This window comes from Lampris incognitus, chromosome 5 (assembly GCF_029633865.1).
Source record: "Lampris incognitus isolate fLamInc1 chromosome 5, fLamInc1.hap2, whole genome shotgun sequence".
In the NCBI taxonomy this organism is placed as follows: Eukaryota; Metazoa; Chordata; class Actinopteri; order Lampriformes; family Lampridae; genus Lampris; species Lampris incognitus.
The window spans coordinates 66,420,374-66,439,601 of NC_079215.1; the positions used below are offsets into that span (position 1 = coordinate 66,420,374).

At 46.7% G+C, this 19,228-nt stretch overlaps 1 protein-coding gene across 2 annotated transcripts in view; it reads right to left on the minus strand.

Moving 5' to 3' along the window:
* LOC130113397 (glutamate receptor 2-like) overlaps positions 1-19,228 on the minus strand; it is a 75,153-nt gene that overhangs the window by 16,158 nt on the left and 39,767 nt on the right. For both annotated transcript variants that reach the window (XM_056280991.1, XM_056280989.1), the window contains exons 11-15: positions 17,374-17,516; positions 14,463-14,678; positions 10,798-10,952; positions 10,484-10,682; positions 7,016-7,263 (exon numbers count right to left, since the gene is read on the minus strand). In XM_056280991.1, coding sequence (XP_056136966.1) covers positions 7,016-7,263; positions 10,484-10,682; positions 10,798-10,952; positions 14,463-14,678; positions 17,374-17,516 — 961 coding nt within the window. The remainder of the gene's footprint in view (positions 1-7,015; positions 7,264-10,483; positions 10,683-10,797; positions 10,953-14,462; positions 14,679-17,373; positions 17,517-19,228) is intronic.

Sequence of the window (19,228 nt, forward strand, 5' to 3'; positions counted from 1 at the left end):
TTTGGCTGTGACCAGAGAATGTTATTAAGTCTCCTCATCAGGCTTATTTTATGCTTTCAAAATGGGTCAGGTTTTAATGAGAATTTGTCAACATCATGACAACTGATATGTCAAAGAAATTAGGATTATCCTTTCAGATGTCACAGATCCATAGTCTGCACACTATGCTTAGAGTCAAAGTCGACATGATGAATGGTTCTTAGCAGCTCACTTGCCAGCTACCTTTCCAGACCCTGTGCAGAAGCCCCTGCACCACCACACCACTGCTCTGAGCTCGTCACATTGATCATTTTGAGAGAATGGGGTTGGCTTTTCTTTCCTCGGGAGTGTTTTTTCAAAAAGGCGGACCTGTCCAAACAGTGGGGGTTATGTGGTGCAGCTGAGTTATAAAGAAGAACTGAGGAGGAGGCAGAGCCAGGAATCTTAAAATGTGATGTTCCAGCAACTATTTCAGACTCAGATTTTTTTTTAGCTGTTGACAACAGATTGAGCCAATGTATTCTCTAAGGGGCCTATATGTTGACGGATGATGGACAGAACGGATGGATGTCTGTAATTTTACAGAAGACTGGTCCGCATTTTATAAGTTAAAAGCTGAAACCATCCGAACTTTTGATGGATCATAGTATGTATGTGCAGCCCATATCTGTTATTCACCATGGAGGAGAAACTCTTTGCTCTTCTCTATAGCTACCCTAAATTAAAACTACTGTGCACCCACTGCTGACACTTCTTATTCTTTGGAACAGCGCTTAAAAGAAGCTTCCTTGTTTAACACACTCACTTTTTTTCCCCCAAGACTGACACTCCTCCCTTTTCATATTCCGATCCGACACAGAACAGATAGCATACAATCTGTAGACAGAATTCATCTGTTTCATCCGTTCTGTCTGGCCGCTCCCTTGCACGTAGTCCATCATGGGACTTTTTCTGTTTATAGGGCATCTTCACCCTCACACCCGGAAGGGCATCACACTGCTCAGCCTCCCTAGGAAAGTCTACTCTAGGGTGCTGGAAAGGAGGCTCCGAACGATTGTCGAACCTCGGATACAGGAGGAACAATGCGGATTCTGTCCTGGTTGTGGAGCAATGGACCAACTCTTTACCCTTGCAGAAGTGCTGAGGGAGGCATGGCAGTTTGACCAGCCAGTCTACATGTGTTTTATGGACTTGGAGAAGGCTTATGACCGTGTACCCCAGGACACTGTGGGGGGTACTGCGGGAGTATGGGGTACCGGGGCAGTTGCTACAAGCCATCCGGTCCTTGTATAACCAAAGTGAGAGCTGTGTCCGCATTCTCGGCACAAAGTCAAACACGTTTTCGGTGGGTGTGGGACTCCGCCAAGGTTGTCCCTTGTCTCTGATTCTGTTTGTGATATTCATGGACAGGATCTCAAGGAGCAGCCAAGGTGAGGAGTGTGTCTGTTTTGGGAACCTCAGAATTTCATCTCTGCTCTTTGCAGATGATGCGGTTTTGTTGGCTTCATCAGAATGCGATCTCTAGCACACACTGGGGCAGTTTGCAGCTGAGTGTGAAATGGCCGGGATGAGAGTCAGCACCTCCAAGTCTGAGACCATGGTTCTCTACCAGAATATGGTGGATTGCTCCCTCCGGGTTGGGGATGAGCAAGGAGTTCAAGTATCTCGGGGTCTTGTTCATGAGTGAGGGTAGGATGGAGCGGGAGATTGACAGGCGGATTGGTGCAGCATCAGCAGTAATGCAGATGTTGTCCCGGACCGTTGTGGTGAAGAAGGAGCTGAGCCATAAGGCAAAGCTCTCAATTTACCACTCAATCTTTGTTCCCACCCTCACCTATGGTCATGAACTTTGGGTAGTGACCGAAAGGGTGAGATCGCGGGTACAAGCGGCTGAAATTAGTTTCCTCCATAGGGTGTTTGGGCTCAGCCTTAGAGATAGGGTGAGGAGCTTGGACATCCCGAGAGAGCTCGGAGTAGAGCCGCTGCTCCTTCTCATCGAAAGGAGCCAGTTGAGGTGGTTCGGACATCTGATTAAGATGCCTTCTGGGCGCCTTCCTTTGGAAGTTTTCCCAGCATGTCCAACTGGGAGAAGACCTTGGAGTAGACCCAGAACTTGCTGGAGGGACTACATGTCCAATCTGGCCTGGGAACGTCTTGGGATCCCCCAGGAGAAGCTGGAGGGCGTTGCTGGGGTGAGGGACATCTAGAGTGCCCTACTTAGCTTGCTGCCATAGCGACCCGACCCCAGAAAAGCGGCTGATGATGAGATGAGATGTCTTCTTCAGTCCAAATAACTCCACCACCAGCCATTGTATTTTATCCTGCAGCATTAAGTCTAAACTAGCTGTCTTCCCTCAACAAGTGTCCAAAAGATGTGATTCAACTATCGAGTTAGTTTTTAGTTCTTAAGCGTTTTTAAAATTGCTGTTAGAAGGCACCCAGACAAAATCTCTGAAAAAGATCAATGTGATTGGCTCGCAGGGTCAAGCGAGCTTATGAGGTCACGTCACAGACAAATCTGAGGAATGGCTGTTCACACTACAACATAAGTATAGCTGAACAATCACGGAAATGAGTGTCCCTTCCCTCTTGCAGACAGGCTCAGAGCAGCCTGCCGGGGAAAAGCATTAGTTTTACTGTCAGCAGTGGCCCGAGGTCAGGCTAATCCTTCACATATTGCTAACTTTCATTATTAACTAACAGCCAACTGTTAAGATAACTTATTAGCACTGGATCATTTGCAATTTCTATTGATATTCAGAAAAAGATCCATGGAACTAATCTGTGAAGATCACAACAGAAACATGATTAATATTGATCCTGAAGATGATGTGCAGAGTTTTAAGGAGCTGCAGCTGCAGAGCTCTAAGCAGTGGGCCGTAACTCCGAGTTTGAAACTCGGGAAGGGCTTTTTTGCGGCATCTGTCACCAGAGAGAATGTATTGAAAAAAACCGGTCCTGAAAAGGAAACTCCCATCGGTTCCCATCAGCTCTAACATAATTTTCAGCCAACACAAGGTCAGGAGGTTTAAAGCCTGATCATGTAGAGCAGCTCTGCTGTCTTTTTAAGGCGCCGTTACTATATTTTGAATGAGCCTGATTTAAGGAGGACACACTACATCCACTAAGTGTTGCATGGTAAACGCTAAGGAGCCCAAGATGTAAGAATATCAAGGCAGAGGGGAACAGGGGTAAGCCTACTGAAAGATCATATGTACTCGACCTGTGTCATGTGAGTTCAATATGTGATCATAGACCAGGCCTGGGCTCGGTTTGCGTTTCATCTGAGCGACCCAAAACTACAAGTTTTAAATGTATGTAATTGACATACTTCTCGTTCCCGATGGTTGCTTCATAGGTTGGGTCTAAAATTGACATGAACATGTTTTAGCCTTAGTCTTAGGGCAGGGTACTGAGGAAAACCCACATCATAGATAAACTCAACCGAACCCAGCTCTGACACCATTTTAACAACATAATCGTACACCGACAACATCACACTAACAACAGTGATGACTTCATAAAAAACATCAAGTGACAAGTGTAAGATCATGCTAGGAGCAGAGACACTGGAAAACATTAAATATGCTATTTGAAGTAGGGGGGTTTTTTTCCTCTGAAGTTCCTTTCATTGTTGTACGTGCACCTGTTTCACCATGTGCAACCTCACCAGGAGCTCAAGGGATGGCTGAAAAACTTAGTATTTGGTCGGTAAATGACATTAGAGGGTGAAATAATTACGCTCCTGTTTTTCCAGAAGTTGTTTGGTTGTGTCTCTGGTTCTACCATGGCACGGTAAAGCCTTAACAGTGATTCATATGTATTCATATATACATATCTATATATACACTATAAAAAACACCAGTTATAGTCTTACACTTATAGTTTAACCGTTACTGCAAATAATAGTTCCTTGTGAAACCGTGAAACCAGGCAGAAAAAGAGCGACAAAACAAAGGCCAGTAGAGAAAGACAGACAGAGAGACAGACAGACAGACAGACAGACAGACAGACAGACAGACAGACAGACAGAGAGAGAAGAAGCAGACGGACAGATATCAGGCTACCACGCTGTAAGACAAAACACAACAGTGAATGACAAGCTCAGTTACTAGCATGCAGCACATATATACACACACACACACACACACACACACGCACACAGTCACAATGTGGGGGTTGTTATCTGCATTTAATTTGCACCAAGTACATGAGAAGTGTGTGCACTCCAACACAACAGCCCTAAGACGGTTTCAGCTGCAGGTGCATGAACTACATTAGACTGAGAATCAAGAAAAAAGATTTTAAAAAAATAAAATAAAACACACACACACACACAGTTGGAAAAAAAGGAGGATGTCCACACAGAGTCTTAATAGTTTACAAATAGAATATAATGAAACAGAATAGACCACTGATCAGTGCTCTGGCCACCTCCTCAAGTTTGAATTTTACTTTTATTTTATTTTTTTAAATGTTTTGAAAAATTTAGAATTTAAATTTGTTTTTATTTTGATTTTTTATTTAATTTGGATATTCCTCAGGTTTGAATTCCTCTTCTTTTTGCAAATTTTTTTTGAACATTTTTAAATTGTTTTGTTTGTATTTTTTGCATTGGAATATTCCTCCTCAGGTTTGAAAAGGCATCGTTTCACTGTTTCATGACTGTGGAGACGACAGTATCAGTACCACAATACGCCGATGTCCAATGAAAGATAAATACAACACAAGTCTAACTTTTCACCGTCTGATCACTGCTACGGCCTCGAACACACTACTGCCGGTCTGATTCACCAGGGGCTTCAGGGTAGAAATGTGTTGGGGGGGGGGGGGGGGGATCCTTGACTGCCAATATTCTAGTTTTGTGTAATCCAGTTTGGCAAAGACGCCCAAACTATGTCAAGCTGCCAGTTTTTACAAACTTTTACAGCTCCATGATACATATCGCTTAGTCTCAGCTCTTACACACTTATTTTATCATGGTAAAGTCCATTTTAAGAGGAAAAATGTTAAAACTTGCTATTTAAAACGTTAACAAAACCAGTATTTAGGTAATAATAATCATAATTTATGAAAAATAATAATATATAAAATAATAAAATATGTAAAATATAAAAATATATAAAATAATAAAATATAATAAAATATGTAAAATATAATAAAATATAAAATATAATAATATATAAAATAATAAAATATAATAATATATAAAATAATAAAATATAAAAATATATAAAATATAATAATATATAAAATAATAAAATATAATAAAATATGTAAAATATAATAATATATAAAATATTATATATAAAAAATTGTAAAATATGATAATAATAATCATCATCATCATTACATTTATATAGCACTTTTCCAGACACCCAGAGCGCTTAGGTAACAGTAGAATAGAGAATTTAGGGATTTGGGAGTCAAGGGGAGGAGGCCTTTTTATTTCCTTCTTCTTGATAAGAGTGAAGTGGATAACTAAAGGTTGACAATATGTACAATTCCACCTCATATACTGTGATTTTGCTGGAGGAAATCTTCTTCTTTTTTAAACTGACTTAAAAAAGTAGTCCTTTACATCTTCGAACAAAAAAACGAGTGAAGAATCAAGATTTTACTTCTATGATGAAAAATAATCTTCTTGAAATGTATTTGAGGATTTATGAATTTAACATGTTTTTAAGATGGATTTACCTCTTTCACACATTTACGCAAGTACACACACACACACACACACACACGCACACACACACACACACACACCAGTAGGACTGAAAGAAGTGAATCTTGGTTTAGGACACCAGTTCATATTTTATTGAACTAGTCACACTATTACAGTCAAACTGTCTTTCAACAGTTTCAGGGACGAAACTGAAAATGGACTTTAGGTCTTTCTTAAGCTTTTACACGTGTTGTAACTCCACTTCTTCTGGACCGATTGACACCGACTCGTCTTTCCTGCACCCAGGCCTGGGTTTTAAAGGTCAGGTCCGTCGACCTCATCTGTCTGGGTTGCGTTAAGGTGGTATGACGTAAGCCACCAGTAGGAAGTGAGTTCCAGAAGGTGACATGAGGTATTTTCTAGGGTGGCATGGGAAGATCATCTTCCATTAGGAAACATGCACGATAGGAACCCAAAAATTATGTGCAGGAAGTGGAGCCTTTTAAATTTGGGGGTTCATTTTATTTCTTTAAGACCTACCAGCCAGAATCTCTGTAATTTAAAGACATCACAACACACACACACATACGCACACACATATATATACGCACACACCTTATTATTCATGGCAACCACCCCTAGCTGGTGACCAGAGGTGGTACCCATGGTTACCGATACAAACCGCAGCGATGGTGTCATCAGGGTAGGTGGATTATTATAACAACGAGTAAGCCGCCATGCCCCATCCCCCACACTCTCATACTACACCACCCACTCCTGGTCGGGGGTGAAATTAGCACTAGCCCCCAGACACCAGCTAGCTACTGTTTAACTACCACATGCACAGCCAGAGAGTAAACGTCAGTCACAGTCAGAAATTTAACGCTAGCCATGAACCAAATGGTGATCAGTGGTCACACGTCAGAGGCCGAATGCTATTTTGTAAAGGGTATTTACAAGTGTACACACCCACAAACAAACAAACGTTTCTGTCTTTGTCAGGTGTCGTGGTGGACACATCTTGGCTGTGACTGGTACAGGAAATCGGTTACCTCCAAGCATGTTGGCAGGTAGCAAGCTCGTTTCCAATCGGTTTAATCTGAAAATGGCTGCAAATTTTGTGTTTTCTTGCCTCTTTAGCCTTTTTGACTAAAAAGGCAGCTCAGTGTCTCTCGAGGATTCAAACTGTTCTGGTAATTTCTGCGTAGGATTGTTGGTACTGTAAAGAATTGAGAAACAGTAAATGTATGCTGGATGGCCGGGGATAAGAGGCTACGTAGGGCGAATGACCGCACACTAGGCAGTATGGTAGTAGTGTGAATGGAGCACGGCTCTTCAGGATAGGCAGCATTGTTATATTGATCCACCCACCTTAATGGAGAGCCTTTTGGGGTGGCGATGCCGTAGCCTTTGGAGTCCAGGTTCCCCCCCACTTTCATGGTGTCGCACGGCTTCCTCTGCTCGATGTACTCGTTCATAGTGGATTCCAGCAGGTAGGCGTATTTCCCCTTGGACTTCCTGACACGGAGGACGCCCTCCGCCGTCTTCTTGACAAACACTGAAGGCTCCGCTGATTTCATGTACTGCCACATCTTGTCGAACAAGGCGATCTTGGAGCGCTGCAGATACGGCACGACGAGAAGGGAGGGAAAAACAAAGAGAGGCGCGACGTTAAAACACCAGATATAGTGAAGAGCCAGCCCATCTTCAATCACTTCACCCACTTTTTCATTTGTTAACGGTCCATCCATCCATCATCCAAACCGCTTATCCTGCTCTCAGGGTCGCGGGGCTGCTGGAGCCTACGCCAGCAGTCATTGGGCGATACACTCAAGTATCCTCATATTATCTTTTGTGATACTGTATTGATTCTCAAAACCACTATACCGATTTTTAATTGTTTACATGTAAAGGTTCGTGACAAACAATTTGTGTTGTGTGTAAACCCCACGACCGCTAGATGGCAGTGTTGTAATCTATCTTCAGCCATTTGACTCTTCCACTCCAACCCAACAACGTAAACTGAGACAGGAAGTAGCATAAGCACAAAGAACACAGGCCTGTGAAACCGCAATAGATCACCTTTCTTACAGTATCGCGATATATCGCGATATATTGAATCGTAACCCCGTATCGTGACGTGTATCGTATCACCAAATTCTCGCCAGTACACAGCCCTAGTGGGCGGCAGGCGGGGAGACGCCCTGGACAGGCCGCCAGTCCATCACAGGGCTTGTTAATCGTCCACCTTTTAAATCTTAAGTGCTTTCAAGATATTCCTTTTAACTTCTGCTTGGGGAGTAACTGGTAGATGTAGAGACCTGGGCGCCGTATGTTGGACGGGTAGGCCTGCAGCTAACGATTATTTTCATAATCAATTAATCAGTCAAATTTTTTTTTAGATTATTGAATTAGTCTGTTAAAAGTCCAAAATACTGATACATGACCCATGTTAAGTTTCCAGAGTCCAAAGTGAGGTCTTAAAACTGTTAAATACTTAGTCTGACCAACAGCCCAAAAAATCCCTCGAGTATTGATTTCATAGTGATACAAATCAGATGAAGTCGAGCAAATCTTAGCATTTCTGAAACCACAACCGACAAGTGTTTGGTATCTTTACTTGTTGAATGACTTACACGATTAATCGACCACCAAAACTGTAGTCGGTTCATTTTCAGTCCGTCGACTAACCGTTTCAGCACTATGAGCGGGTCGTCTGTTTTACTCTATTCTCTTTATTCTATTCAGGACTACAGCGATGCCACGTTATTCTACTGTAGTCCGTGGTTAGTCATGTGTCCCGCAGGGCCAAAGACTGCAAGTTTTCATGCAAACCAGATACTACAGCAACCAGGTTCCCTACTCGGGTCCCGTCTGTGTGTTCACGGCAGGCCAGCCAGGCAGGCCAGCCAGGCACATCAGCTGGTGTAACACTGCTTGGAATGAAAGCCTGTCTTCATAATGTCTACCATGGCGTACATAACCCTACGCCTAGTACTTCTGTCTGCACCTTAGTCCACAAAAGCACTGGGGGTAGTACATGGCTGAATACTTCAGTATACTTCATCATATACTATACTTCAGTCAGCTGAGTTATGAGAAGCATCTATCAGGGGTTTCCTTAAAAACCGCCGGTCGTGCTCTTGCATGTGTGCCTTTAAGCTTCTCTTCTTCGTACTCTCAAAATACGATTGTTAAATCATCACTAAGGACCTGGAACCAGTTTAGACCACATTTCGGTTCGCAGTCTTTTTCCTCTATGGGCTCCAGTTGCAGCTAGCCCTGTCTTCCCCCCTCCCTGATGGACCGAGGTTCCTTCCCCTGGTCTACTCCGGGTATCGGACCCTTCAGAGATTTACACGTAGGAAAGATATTTGCATCATTCGCACAACTATGTGAGAAATATTCACTTTTAAAACCACATCTTCTTAGACACTTGCAAATCCGTAGGTTTGTGCGTTATATTAGTTCTCAATCTCCCGGATGCCACTCCTACTGACCCCTTTTTGGGACCCTCGCCATGCACAAAGGGGATTATAGCTGCTATCTACTGGTCTCGTTTCCTCGCTGCGGCCATCTTCATCACAACATACGAAGAACTAAAGTTAGGTTAGCGAAGACCTGTGATGAGACTGTGACCCCACCTGTGACAGACGCCATCAGGCCCCGGCCTCATACCGTCACGTGAGTTGGTCGGACATTTTTAAAACAACTCCAAGTGGTGTTGAGATCCCAGTTAGGCCGACGGCTGTAGCAGCTCTGCCGTCCCTCCTGCCGACCTGCCATGACCATCACACGAAGCAGACCTGGTAGCTTCCACTACTCATTTTCCTACGGCGGAAACCACCGTCTCACTCCATGTGGCTCAGGGACATCTTGTATTTTATTAAGATGGAGGAAATAAGGTGTGGGGCACAGGGCTCGACAACCAGATTTCATAAAACATGGCTCCTTTCTTTAAAACTGCCAAGGAACCGCGGTCACCTGACACCCCATAAACTTGGGATGATTATTTTCATGCGGGGTGATATGGGTGTACCCCTTAACTATTTTTCTTTACCATTGTATTTTTTCTGTATAATCTATAATACTGTTTATTTGGCTTGAGGATACAAGCTGTGTTTTCTCTAACTGGCTAGGCAGCCAGGCTATATGGGTGGTTTGTCTTTTTTATACATATATATATATTAAATATATATATATATGTATATATATATATATATTGAATTTTGGTTGCTGTTTTTTTCTATGTAATACAAACCTTGACTTCATATATGTATATACAATATTTTGATTGTAAAATTTCAATAAAAAGAGGCGATAAATCACCGGTCATTTTGACCGCCCACGGTCGTTCCAGTAGTTTCTAAGTCCCGGTCGGTGTTTGGAGCGGTTTCAATATTTATTTTCAGTTCTTTTCTTCTACGTCACGTTTTATAGACCCTGTTACGTTTGTTAGATCAGCAATATGTGTTTTCTGTTTTGTTTTTCAGGTCATATTTTCACTTTTTCAGTTTTGCTGTTCAAGTTCCACCACGTCTCTCTGAAGTTTAAACGGTTTAAAAATAGTATTAAAGTTGTTAAAATGTTAATTTTGGTGTCAGCTAGTTTCCTAACAGACACACTAACATGTGTAATGCATTAATATCTCACCTGGGTATTTATCTTGACACAATATAGAGTTTAAAAACCCACCATGGGTGGTCAAAACCGCCCATGGCTGTGTTGGGTAGGAATCTGAGCCACTTGTCTTCTCGAGTCCTCGGCGTTCATCTCTGTCCTGCTCTTTCTCTGTCTGTCTGTCTGACCATCTGTGTGCATCCGCCCCTCCGTCCTTACCCTGAAGAACTCCTTGGTCGATCCTGAATCCAGGGTGCCGTACGCTATTTCTGTCTGTTTCGCCAGGTCTTCGGCGCTCTCTATGGGCGACACCATCCTCTCCACCGTCAGGAAGGCGGCCAGATTAGCCGTGTATGACGAAATGATGATCAGCGTGAAAAACCACCACACGCCTCCCACGATGCGGCCCGACAGAGACCTGGAGGAAGAGCGAGGGGGGTAGGGGGGTGGGGGTGGGGGGGGGAGAGAGGTACTTGCAGTGGAAAACAGTTAAAGGAAGCTGCCTTAAACACAGCGGAGGCTACCCTGCTAACCTTGGCGAGATGTCACATCCCTGTCGCATGAACGCGCCGAGAGAGAACCAGAGAGAGTTGAAGATCCCAAACTCGTTGGTGGATTCCGTCGTCAGCGGCAACGCTCCGTCTTCTGGCTCCTCCAGCTGCCACTCGTAAGGGCTGAATCGAGACACCTAAAATGTCAGATACGACATATTTCAAAAGAACCATTAAATCCATCCCTGTTTACTTGTGCCCAGTAGACTTTGCACCGCAGTTCAACTGCTCGCTGTCGCTTCTGCTTTCCTGTTACCCTGTTCACAACATCCGTCCATCATCCAAACCGCTTATCCTGCTCTCAGGCTGGCGGGGATACTGGAGCCTATCCCAGCAGTCACTGGGCGGCATGTGGGGGGCCACCCCGGACAGGCCGCCAGACCACCACAGAGCCCACACACATTCACACCTAGGGACAAGCTCGTACGGCCGAGTCACCTGACCTCCATGTCTTTGGACTGTGGGAGGAAACCCATGCAGACACGGGGAGGACATGCAGACTCCATACAGAGGACGACCCGGGACGACCCCCAAGGTTGGACTACCCCGGGGCTCGAACCCAGGACCTTCTTGCTGTGAGGCGACCGCTTGGCCTTAACAATGATCAGTTCTCGTCAAAAACGTGTCAAACACCCATGAAACTAGATTAAACTAGTTAGTTAGATTAAACTAGGAACTAGGCGGCGTGTTGGCCCAGTGGTTAGCGCTGCCACCTCACAGCAAGAAGGTCCTGGGTTCCAACCCCAGGATTTCCAACCTTAGGGGTCATCCCAGGTCGTCCTCTGTGTGGAGGTTGCATGTTCTCCCTGTGTCTGGGGTGGGGTTTCTCCAGGTGCTCCAGTTTCCCCCACCATGCATGTTAGGGTTAATACTCCCGTCTCCTGACCGAGGCCTGGCGAGACCAACTGGAGGTGGTCCCCGGGTGCTGCACAGCGGCTGCCACTGCTCCTAGCTACACAGCTAGGATGGGTTGCATGCAGAGAGGAATTTCCCCTGACTCACCTAAAGCAAAGCAACGTGTGATCTTATCTCAACAGCACACACAGACCTCGGAAATACCCCCCAAAGCCCATCTCTGACCCCAACAGTAGGTGATGTAGACCAAGGTGGGGAAGGTACATTTAACACCAACACTCTCGCACTTTCACATTCTTCATCCGTAAGATACACACAGGTCCGAGGGGCTGTTTGATTCCGAGATACCTTGTTGAAATCCGTGCTCTGTGTTTAGCCCAGCCTAGCTGTGTAGCATGGAGCAGCGGGCGGCCGCCGTGCAGCACCCGGGGGGCCACCTCCAGTTCATCTTGCCATGCCTTGCTCGGGGGCACGGACAGGAGTACTGACCCTGACGTGCATGTCTTTTTGATGGTGGGGGAAACCGGAGCACCCGGAGAAAACCCACACAGAGGACGGACAACCCTGGGGTTTGAACCCGGCACCGTCTTGCTGTGAGGCGACAGTGCTAACCGCTGTGCCGCCCACGCCACCTCGGCGGGAGGCCTTGGTCTGGCAGCATGGCCGCTGTGACAGCAAAGGCAGGACAAGCTGCTAAAGCACATGGCATTAAGGGAAATAAAGGGCAGCTACGCTGCAGTTATTGAAGGCTGCAGCATGCTGGGAGTCGACCGGACCAGCATATTGGCAGTAGTGTACCGCCGTGTTTCAGTCAGGGCCTTCAGTAACGAACTGCAACCGCCCACACACACACACACACACACACACACACACACACACACACACACATTCCTCATAGTGTTCCCGATACCGGCAACACTGCCACATACAAAACACACTATCGTGCACTGTGTGCACTACTAGATCAACAGCAACAAGACAGCGATGTTCAACAACCACGACACACACCAGTGTGCACTCCAGCAGCTGTTGCAGCATCACCACATCTTCCTCTATGACACACACACACACACACACACACACACACACACACACACACACACACACACACACAGGGACAATTTAGTACGGCCGATTCACCTGACCTGCATGTCTTTGGACTGTGGGGGGGGGGAACCGGAGCCCCCGGAGGAAACCCACACAGACACGCGGACCCCTAAAGTTGGACTACCCCGGGACTCGAACCTGGGACGTTCCTGCTGTGAGGCGACCGTGCTAACCACTGTGCTACCATGCCGCATGGACCAATTCAATTCAACTCAAATGTCTTTATTTCGAACATGCAAAATAAAGAGAAATGACGAGCCGGGATGTGTTCAGGTGGCCTAGGAAATCCCTACTCAGCCCCGGCAGAAAACGGGTCACCCAGTTCAGACACGTTTCAGGCCACACTTCTATTCGTCTGTGAAAAACAAAGGATGATTGTGATTTTGACCCTGCTGGCCCTGGTAGCCCACCGCTGCATAGTGGTGGTCATGTTTCTTTCTTTTTCTCACTATGCTGCAGCAGCCAGGCACTCAGTACTCGTGTATGACGTCATGACGTTGGTGATGTCACGGACGTACCGGAAAACGGAAGTAAACGGTAGAAAGCAGCGTGGAAGCCAGAGAGACGGTGGTGAACGCCACGTTGGATGTCTTGTACTTCAGCCTCTCTTTCAAACCAGACAAACTCGACGCAGACTGAACCGCGTTCGAGCGCTGCTTGAACAAAGACGCACGGAATCTGTGGCTGAGAGGGCGCACAAGATGGCGCACAAGATGGCGCAGTTTTATGACGCGCGGACAATGGCGCTACGTCATCGCGCAAATTAGCGCGTCCACCCGAGTGTCCCGTTTACGTCAGTGCTGATCGGAGGTGGAGCCGGTAAATACCCGTGACTACTGCGGAGTCATGTGACCCTTTTACGCTGACCACCAAAGGCGGGTGTTAGCCGGTGTAAACCGGTGTTAGCAGGTGTTACCGGGTGTTAGCGGGTGTTAGCAGGTGTTAGCGGATGTTAGCAGGTGTTACCGGGTGTTAGCGGATGTTAGCAGGTGTTACCGGGTGTTAGCGGATGTTAGCAGGTGTTAGCAGGTGTTAGCGGGTGTTACCAGGTGTTAGCGGGTGTTAGCGGATGTTAGCAGGTGTTAGCGGATGTTACCAGTGTTAGCGGGTGTTACCGGGTGTTAGCGGATGTTAGCAGGTGTTAGCGGATGTTAGCAGGTGTTACCGGGTGTTAGCGGGTGTTAGCGGGTGTTAGCAGGTGTTAGCGGATGTTAGCAGGTGTTACCGGGTGTTAGCGGATGTTAGCAGGTGTTACCGGGTGTTAGCGGATGTTAGCAGGTGTTAGCAGGTGTTAGCGGGTGTTACCAGGTGTTAGCGGGTGTTAGCGGATGTTAGCAGATGTTAGCGGATGTTACCAGGTGTTAGCGGGTGTTACCGGGTGTTAGCGGATGTTAGCAGGTGTTAGCGGATGTTAGCAGGTGTTACCGGGTGTTAGCAGGTGTTAGCCGGTATTAGCGGGTTTTTTGGCCAGTGTGAAAGGGGCTAAAGCATACGTTCATTAATAGATATTGCTCTCAGTCATGTGTCCAGGTTTGTGTAATTTTCTTTGAATTTAGGTTTCAGTAAACAGTACTTCAATATGATACACATTATTCAACCCTTAACACGTATCGATCTAATCACACACACACACACACACACACACACACACACACACACACACACACACACACAGTGCTGCTTACCAGAAAAAGCACGACACTGACGCCTATGTAGGCGAAGACGATGCACATCCATATCTCGTAGGCCAGCGGGTCCAGGAAGGAGAAGACTCCTGGTTTGGACTTCTGAGGCTTCTTGATCATGATGGAGATGCCCAGAGACATGAAGGGCTTGGAGAAATCTATCACCTCCTCTCGAACCAGCGTGATGGTCAGGGGAGCCACTGCTATGTCAGCTTTCTGTGAGAGACAGACAGACGGAGAGAGAGAGACCGAAAGAGAGACAGACAGACGGAGAGGAATCAGGTTTTGTGTAAAAGTGAAACAGATGCAGAAATGTGTAGTTTTGTCTCCTCTGGACAAGAAGTTTTACATGTTAAAGTCTGCTAGTTCCTCTAACCTGTCTTCATGTATATGTCTGATCATCTCACCCCATACACCAGCTGTCCCACCACGCCCTTCCTGTATGTCTGATCATCTCACCCCATACACCAGCTCTCCCACCACGCCCTTCCTGTATGTCTGATCATCTCACCCCATACACCAGCTCTCCCACCACGCCCTTCCTGTATGTCTGATCATCTCACCCCATACACCAGCTGTCCCATCATGTCTCTCCCTCTCTTCCTGTATGTCTGATCATCTCACCCCATACACCAGCTGTCCCATCATGTCTCTCTCTCTCTTCCTGTATGTCTGATCATCTCACCCCATACACCAGCTGTCCCACCACGCCCTTCCTGTATGTCTGATCATCTCACCCCATACACCAGCTGTCCCACCACGCCCTTCCTATATGTCTGATCATCTCACCCCATACACCAGCTGTCCCACCACGCCCTTCCTGTATGTCTGATCATCTCACCCCATACACCAGCTCTCCCACCACGCCCTTCCTGTATGTCTGATCATCTCACCCCATACACCAGCTCTCCCACCACGCCCTTCCTGTATGTCTGATCATCTCACCCCATACACCAGCTGTCCCACCACGCCCTTCCTGTATGTCTGATCATCTCACCCCATACACCAGCTGTCCCACCACGCCCTTCCTGTATGTCTGATCATCTCACCCCATACACCAGCTGTCCCACCATGTCTCTCTCTCTCTTCCTGTATGTCTGATCATCTCACCCCATACACCAGCTGTCCCACCATGTCTCTCCCTCTCTTCCTGTATGTCTGATCATCTCACCCCATACACCAGCTGTCCCACCATGTCTCTCCCTCTCTTCCTGTATGTCTGATCATCTCACCCCATACACCAGCTGTCCCATCATGTCTCTCTCTCTCTTCCTGTATGTCTGATCATCTCACCCCATACACCAGCTGTCCCACCACGCCCTTCCTGTATGTCTGATCATCTCACCCCATACACCAGCTCTCCCACCACGCCCTTCCTGTATGTCTGATCATCTCACCCCATACACCAGCTGTCCCACCACGCCCTTCCTGTATGTCTGATCATCTCACCCCATACACCAGCTGTCCCACCACGCCCTTCCTGTATGTCTGATCATCTCACCCCATACACCAGCTGTCCCATCATGTCTCTCCCTCTCTTCCTGTATGTCTGATCATCTCACCCCATACACCAGCTGTCCCACCACGCCCTTCCTGTATGTCTGATCATCTCACCCCATACACCAGCTCTCCCACCACGCCCTTCCTGTATGTCTGATCATCTCACCCCATACACCAGCTCTCCCACCACGCCCTTCCTGTATGTCTGATCATCTCACCCCATACACCAGCTGTCCCACCACGCCCTTCCTATATGTCTGATCATCTCACCCCATACACCAGCTGTCCCACCACGCCCTTCCTGTATGTCTGATCATCTCACCCCATACACCAGCTCTCCCACCACGCCCTTCCTGTATGTCTGATCATCTCACCCCATACACCAGCTGTCCCACCACGCCCTTCCTATATGTCTGATCATCTCACCCCATACACCAGCTGTCCCACCACGCCCTTCCTGTATGTCTGATCATCTCACACCATACACCAGCTGTCCCACCATCTCTCCCTCTCTTCTTGTGTCTGATCATCTCACCCCGTACACCAGCTGTCCCACCACGCCCTTCCTGTATGTCTGATCATCTCACCCCATACACCAGCTGTCCCACCACGCCCTTCCTGTATGTCTGATCATCTCACCCCATACACCAGCTGTCCCACCACGCCCTTCCTGTATGTCTGATCATCTCACCCCATACACCAGCTGTCCCACCACGCCCTTCCTGTATGTCTGATCATCTCACCCCATACACCAGCTGTCCCACCACGCCCTTCCTGTATGTCTGATCATCTCACCCCATACACCAGCTGTCCCACCACGCCCTTCCTATATGTCTGATCATCTCACCCCATACACCAGCTCTCCCACCACGCCCTTCCTGTATGTCTAATAATCCCACCCCATACACCAGCTGTCCCACCATGTCTCTCCCTCTCCCTGTATGTCTGATCATCTCACCCCATACACCAGCTGTCCCACCATGTCTCTCCCTCTCTTCTTGTGTCTGATCATCTCACCCCGTACACCAGCTGTCCCATCATGTCTCTCTCTCTCTTCCTGTATGTCTGATCATCTCACCCCATACACCAGCTGTCCCACCACGCCCTTCCTGTATGTCTAATAATCCCACCCCATACACCAGCTGTCCCACCATGTCTCTCCCTCTCCCTGTATGTCTGATCATCTCACCCCATACACCAGCTGTCCCACCATGTCTCTCCCTCTCTTCTTGTGTCTGATAATCTCCCCCCATACACCAGCTGTCCCACCACGCCCTTCCTGTATGTCTGATAATCTCACCCCATACACCAGCTGTCCCACCATGTCTCTCCCTCTCTTCTTGTGTCTGATCATCTCACCCCGTACACCAGCTGTCCCACCACGCCCTTCCTGTATGTCTAATAATCTCACCCCATACACCAGCTCTCCCACCATGCCATTCCAGATCTTGGTCTCAGCATCTCTTGCTCCGTACTTTCCATCTCCAACAATCTTTAGTTGGTAGCGTATCCCACAATGCTTTGCAATCTCCGCAGCCAGGTCAACGCAGTATCCTTAGTACAGCACAAAACACACACACATGCACAGTTACACACCAAGTGCTGGGTAAACTAAAACAAAAAGGTTTATTCTCATCACTGTTTGCCTCTGAGAGACATGGGATGTGTTTTGAACACTACATTTCCTAAAAGTAAAATCATGACGGTGGCAGTGGGGGATGAGGGGGTCTTGTTAGCGCCAGCGGGGGGCAGGACACACCTGAGGCAAGTTGGCCTGATTGCGGAGCCAATTGTGGAGCCTTTATCCGCCCCACTGGCGCTAACAATGTCCACCATCACTGCCACAGTGATAAAGGTGATGTAAAAATACTGGCACCATGTCCCACATATCTACTTCCTGAACTGGAAGGACGACTGAATCTAGATTCAGCAGATTTCCCCCCGTCTCTGTTGTCAGCTACGGTACAACATGACTATTGCATCATCTGAGCAGCAGCCTCAATGAGTTTTCGCAGCTGTGAGGAACAGAAAACTACCTGCATCACAGCAGAAAACTACCTGCATCCCAACAGAAAACTACCTGCACCAGAACAGAAAACTACCTGCATCACAACAGAAAACTACCTGCATCACAACAGAAACCTATCTTCATCAGAACAGAAAACTACCTGCATCACAACAGAAACCTATCTTCATCAGAACAGAAAACTACCTGCACCAGAACAGAAAACTACCTGCATCACAACAGAAACCTATCTTCATCAGAACAGAAAACTACCTGCACCAGAACAGAAAACTACCTGCATCACAACAGAAAACTACCTGCATCATAACAGAAAACTACCTGCATCACAACAGAAACCTATCTTCATCAGAACAGAAAACTACCTGCACCAGAACAGAAAACTACCTGCATCACAACAGAAACCTATCTTCATCAGAACAGAAAACTACCTTCACCAGAACAGAAAACTATCTTCATCAGAACAGAAAACTACCTGCATCACAACAGAAAACTACCTGCATCACAACAGAAAACTACCTGCATCACAACAGAAACCTACCTGCATCACAACAGAAACCTATCTTCATCAGAACAGAAAACTACCTGCATCACAACAGAAACCTATCTTCATCAGAACAGAAAACTACCTGCATCACAACAGAAAACTACCTGCATCACAACAGAAAACTACCTGCATCACAACAGAAAACTACCTGCATCACAACAGAAAACTACCTGCATCAGAACAGAAAACTACCTACATCAGAACAGAAAACTACCTGCATCAGAACAGAAAACTATCTGCATCAGAACAGAAAACTATCTGCATCAGAGAAGAGACATACCGGCATCAGAACAGAAAACTACCTGCATCACAACAGAAAACTACCTGCATCACAACAGAAAACTACCTGCATCACAACAAACCTATCTTCATCAGAACAGAAAACTACCTGCACCAGAACAGAAAACTACCTCCATCACAACAGAAAAGTACCTGCACCAGAACAGAAAACTACCTGCATCACAACAGAAAACTACCTGCATCAGAACAGAAAACTACCTGCATCACAACAGAAAACTACCTGCACCAGAAAAGAAAACTACCTGCATCAAACAAAAAACTACCTGCATCAGAACAGAAAACTACCTGCACCAGAACAGAAAACTACCTGCATCACAACAGAAAACTACCTGCACCAGAACAGAAAACTACCTGCATCACAACAGAAAACTACCTGCATCACAACAGAAACCTATC